The sequence below is a fragment of the Eriocheir sinensis genome, chromosome 5, assembly GCF_024679095.1.
Source record: "Eriocheir sinensis breed Jianghai 21 chromosome 5, ASM2467909v1, whole genome shotgun sequence".
Taxonomy (NCBI): domain Eukaryota; kingdom Metazoa; phylum Arthropoda; class Malacostraca; order Decapoda; family Varunidae; genus Eriocheir; species Eriocheir sinensis.
The window spans coordinates 14,191,902-14,197,709 of NC_066513.1; the positions used below are offsets into that span (position 1 = coordinate 14,191,902).

General features: G+C 48.7%; 1 protein-coding gene across 1 annotated transcript in view; it reads right to left on the reverse strand.

The window, feature by feature from the left end:
• Positions 1–3,105: 3,105 nt before the first annotated feature.
• LOC126984563 (glypican-5-like) overlaps positions 3,106–5,808 on the reverse strand; it is a 172,167-nt gene continuing 169,464 nt past the window's right edge. Inside the window, exon 4 of the mRNA XM_050838285.1 lies at positions 3,106–3,845. Coding sequence (XP_050694242.1) covers positions 3,106–3,845 — 740 coding nt within the window. The remainder of the gene's footprint in view (positions 3,846–5,808) is intronic.

The following is a 5,808-nucleotide window of genomic DNA, read 5'->3' on the forward strand; positions in this document are numbered from 1 at the left end:
GAAAGCTTCTGTGCCGTGAACGGGGAAAATCACTCATGATAACTCTACGTATCTCCTCAGTGGCTTCCAGAAACGGTCCTAACGAGAGCCCGAAACGTTTGAGTCTACAGCCCAGCTTAACGTAAAGAGGTCTGCCCTGAAGTGCCCCTAAGCCCGTGGATCTCAACCTCGGGTACGCGGACTCCAAGGGTACACGAGGAAATCTTTGGCTTACGAGACAGTTCTCAAAACACAAGTTCAAGACATTCATGTAAAAAGCATCTCGGGCTGATGTATATTCATAGTTACCAGAGTAGAATTCCATTAAAATCAACATACTTAAGGGTTTAGTAGATAAGCATTAACTAGGATTAACTGAACCACTTTCTTCCTCATATTCTGGGTGAAAGAGTACATCTCCACATCGGAAAAGCCTCATGGGGTACATAGTAAGAGAAGGTTAAGATCCACATTCCTTAGCAGTCCAAATTTAACCTCTACAGAGCAAACTAATTCAATCACAAATAATAAAAAAATATGGACCACTCGTGTTGGTTATATCATCCAGGTCCTGCGCAACATTTTATAATTTTCAATATCGAATGCAACATCTCTTGACACACATCCTCTCTCTCTCTCTCTCTCTCTCTCTCTCTCTCTCTCTCTCTCTCTCTCTCTCTCTCTCTCTCTCTCTCTCTCTCTCTCTCTCTCTCTCTCTCTCTCTCTCTCTCTCTCTCTCTCTCTCTCAGGTGTATACCCAGTCATTCACCGCATCCTCTGTACTGAGCGTCGAATGAAACCCACCCATCCCACGACACACAGGAACACACCCACCGCAATATGAATCCGTACTCCCTCGCCACAGCCCGCGCCGCCACATCCAATCAACACCTACCTTTAAAATCTCGTTCATACTTCAATAAAAAAAACTTCCCTTCCATTCAAACATAACTCTTTCCTCCATAACTTTCCTCATCCGTAACCTCACTGACCTTACCCCATTAACCCGACCTCCTCCTCCTACACTGCCCTTACATAACCCAGTGATCATTCTCGCCATTTCCTTCCGTGAACTCTTAAATCTTTCCTCTTTTTCATGAGCAAACTATTACTAAACCAACCACCTCCATTGGAATTATTACCCTCATCCCTATTCATATCCAGACCACATATCCCTTCCATCACTCTCTATCCCCACATTTCACCATCACAACCTACTCTACCCATTCTATTCACCATAACAAGCTAGTCTACCCCTTCCTATCACCATCACAAGCTAGTCTACCCCTTCCTATCACCATCACAAGCTAGTTTAACCCTTTTATTTTCCATTACAAGCTAGTCTACACCTTCCCATCTCACCTTCATTTCTATTTCCTCCCATCCCCATACACTAACAGCTGATCATCCCCTCCAATAATCCCCATCTCAACAGCCCTTCCACTCTCCATCACAACCCCTCCTCCCCCATCCATTCCCCATCCACGTCCTTGCTATCCCTTCATCCCCAGTACAACCTCATTTTTTTCCCCATCCCAGTTTATAGACCTACTAATCCTTCTTACTATCCCCCACTTCACTATTCCTCCATTACACTATAGTTCCCCATTTTAAGTTTCCCATTCATTAATCCCCACGACAAACGCTCCCTCACTTTACTTTCTTTATTATGTTTCCTAAGACTCATGCAGACTTTATCCCTCTCTTCCTCCTCCTCCTCCTCCTCCTCCTCCTTTCCTACATTTTTTTCGTATCTCCTGAGGTTTCCATAGATTCCTCCTTCAGTTAGTCTATTTTCTTTTATTTATTTTCTAAGACTTGTACACTTTCTCTCTTTTCCTCTTCAAAATTTTCACTCCTACATGCTTGTCCTCTCCCATTCCAGCTTGTCTAAATCCACTCTGTTCCTCCCCACCATTCCCCACCCGAACATCATCCCCTTCTCCCCCCCCAACATAACCGATCTCCCTTACTATAACAGCACCAATACCTTCTTGTTTAGTCTGTGTCCCATTTCTCCCCAGTAACATTTCACCCCTATCCCTAAACCCATCTCAGCTTAGCCTCCCATACGTACCCAACCATATCTCCCCTTTCCCCTCCCTCCCTCCCCACCATCTCATCTCCCATCATCCCCCATAAAACCCATACCATTTCCTCCCCTATAAACACTACGTATCATAACTTTGCAGCCATAAACACATCCTCTTCCACGGCACACAGACAGACACAGACACACTGACGCCGCCGCTCGAAGGACGAAGCTTGAAATTCATGAAAAAGTACTGTAATGGCAAGGAGAGAGAGAGAGAGAGAGAGAGAGAGAGAGAGAGAGAGAGAGAGAGAGAGGGAGAATCAAGGATAGAGGAAGGGTGTTGCCTCATGTGCCTCCCCTCTCTCTCTCTCTCTCTCCTTTTTATTTCTTTTCCAGGACATAATAAATAAGGGCTGCTACACTTTTGCCTCCCTTTGTCTTTTCTCCGACTCTCTCTCTCTCTCTCTCTCTCTCTCTCTCGTTTTACAAAAGTAGGACGCGTCATTTTTAGCTGCTACTAAGACGAAAAATGGAGAGAGAGAGAGAGAGAGTGTACTAAGGGTTGGCTTGAGGCGAGAACGGAAGAAGTTTGGGAAAAGTTTTAGATGATGAATAGGAAACTCTCTCTCTCTCTCTCTCTCTCTCTCTCTCTCTCTCGTCACACCCAGGATGGCGTGTTTGAGTACTGCGCAGGGGGGTGGGGGGGGTGGCGGGGCGGGGCGGGGCTTCCGGGGGGCGGCTGGGCGGGGCGGGACAGTAAATATTCAGTGTGCTGCAAGCGTTATCCGTGTGACTGGAGGCTTTGTGTCCGCTGGCGCCCCGCCTTTCCCCTCCCGGCCCTACTCACACCCCTGCCCCCCTCCCTCAGCCCCGTTCCCCCAGCATGCTCCCGTCCCCTTTGTTCTGTACAGTGACCTAAGAAGACTTGCGAGAGACAGCGTAGTCGGCCTACACAGGCAGCTCCTGAGGATCAGTAGAATCAGACCAATTCCCTCCATCGTCGTCTCTGTCCCCTCACCCCTACACCACAACCTTGGCCTCACCCTTCAACCCCCCCCCCCCCCCCCAGCCTCTCACATGTCTCTTCTTCTTTACCATGCCCCTTCCTCTTCCCGCCCCAGGCGCCACTCATCACCTACCTTCTTGAGGATGCGCGGGCCGTGCTCCATGGCCAGCATGATCGCCTCGGACACCTTGTCGGGCAGCTGGTGCAGCAGGTGTGCCAGCCGCACCACCTGCAGGGACTCCTGAACGCGGGTCACGGCGCCGGCCAGGTCAGCCCAGGCGCCGTCCACCTCGGCGAGGGGCGCCAGGCAGCCGCGAGCCACGTTGAGGCAGAGGCCGTGGCAGGGCGGCAGCATGGATCCGTGGCAGGCGCCGCAGAGTTCCATGCGCGCCGCAGCCTCGCTGCACTCCGGCCCGATGGGCAGGCTGCGGGCGGAGTGCAGCACGAAGGCTCCCATGTCCAGGGCGTGCAGCAGCAGGCGGGCAGAGTGCAGGCCGCGCAGCAGCGGCTCACCCACCAGCGTGGGGATGGGTCCCCAGGGCCGCACCGTGCGCCGCGCCTCCCGCAGGCACTGGCTGTAGCGCTCGGTGAAGGGCAGCGGCAGGGTGTGCAGCACGCTGTGGTACACCGGCGGGAACAGGTCGTCCCAGAAGGCGGCGAGACTCCGCTTCAGCGGGCGCTCGTCCGCCTGCGTCAGCCCCGCCCGCAGGCCTGCGTACAGCTGCCGCAGCACTGGCTGCGCCGCGCCCGCCACGCGCGGGTACCGCGTCTCCAGTACCCGCACGGCACGACGCTCACTGCTGGAGAGTGCGCTCTCCACCGCACCTGGAACAGAAGGGCACGGTGTTAGGGGACGCCCAGGACACACACACACACACACACACACACACACACACAATTAATGGTATGCTGCCCTGGAATGTGTCTTCGTGACTGTGTGTCAGTGTGTTTACTGAGGCTATTTTCAGGCGGTCCTGCATCTCTTGCTCCTTCGGTTACGCTGTTCCTCGTCACACACACGCACATACACACACACACACACACACACACACACACACACACACACACTTTAGGGGCGGAAAAAAGTTCGGTGAGCGAGTAATCGTTTGAAGGCTTTGGTTCCCGTTCTGCCAATCCTGTTTAGTTTGGTCCGTCCACGAGTGTTCATTGAGCCTGTTCCCTTTGGCCCCGACGAGAAGGAGAGGAACGGAGACGAGGAGGAGAGGAGGAAAGGAGAATGAGCGGCAAAAAGAAGGGGAGACGAGAGAAGGAGAGGGATAGGAGATGGAGGAAGAGGAGAAAAAAGATGACTGAGAGGTAAACAAATGAGGAAGAGAAGAAGGAAAGGGATAGTCAGCAGTAAACAGAAGTGGACGAGGAGAGGAGGAAAGAGTGACCGCGGTAACTGAGAGAGAGAGAGAGAGAGAGAGAGAGAGAGAGAGAAGCAGAAGAGGAAGAAGAAAAAAAGACATGAGAGCATTGGACTAAACGCTAATCTTTGTCTTGACTGCGTAACGTAATTATAATAAAAGGAGATAAAGGGACGGAACTGGGACAAAAAAAATTAAGTTGGAGTGGGTGGGAGAAGAGATTAGAAGAATAGAGAAAGGAGGGTAAAGGAGGAGGAGCAAGAAAATAACGAATGGGGAAGAAGGGAATAGAGGAAGGAAAGTTAGTAAAAGGGAAAAAAAGTTGGAGTAGAAGAGATTAGAAGAGAAGAAGAATGATAAAGGAGGAAAAACTGATAATGGAGGACAAAAGAAAATAAAGGGAAAAAATAACAGATAAGGAAGAAGGGAATGGAAGAAGAAAAATAAGAAGGAAAAAGAGATAAAAGATAAGTAGAAGAGAAAAAGGAGAGTAAAGGAGGAAAACTGATAATGGGGGACGAAAGAAAATAAAGGGAAAAAATAACAGATAAGGAAGAAGGGAATGGAAGAAGAAAAATAAGAAGGAAAAAGAGATAAAAGATAAGTAGAAGAAAAAAAAGGAGAGTAAAGGAGGAAAAATGATAATGGGAGACACAAAAAAATAAAGAGAAAATAACGTGCAAGGAAGAGAGGCGAACGAAGGAAGAAAAGGTAAGCAAAAAAAAAAAAAAGTTGGGAAGAAGGGAAAAGAGGAAGAAAAAGTTAAGAAAAAAGAATAAAAAAAAGTAAAGACGAAAGAAAAATACGGAAAAAAACAGCGCCTACGATTACACACACACACACACACACACACACACACACACACACACACACACACACACACACGAGTCATGATACAAGTACACGCCTCCACATATTAAAAAAAAAAAAAAAAAAAAACGCTGGAAAATTTTATACAGTTAACGAGGAGGAGGAGGAGGAGGAAGGAGGAAGGAAAAAGAGGAAGAAAGGAGGAAGAATGGAGGAAGAGAGAACAACAATGAGTCTTCCTTTCTTTTGTGTTAAATGTAGAAGTTATGAAAGTTCCCTCCATCTCCTCTCTCCTCCTTCCTCCGACCGATATTCTTTCCTCTTCCTCCCTTCCCTTCCTCTTAACTGACCTAACCTCCCTGCATTTCTTTTTCTCTCTCTATTTCCCCTCTCTTCCTCTATTCTTTCCATTTCTTCGTTCCTTATTTCCCTCTTCATTCTTTACCTACATTCCCTTTCTCTTTCTTCTCTCCATATTTTTTTGGCTCCCTTTTCCTCTCTTCCGTCTTTCCCTACCTTGCTCTTCTTTCTTTTCCTCCATTCCTCTTCTCGTTACTAACATACATCCTCCCATTTCTTCTTTCTCTCCATCTATCTTCCCTTCTTTC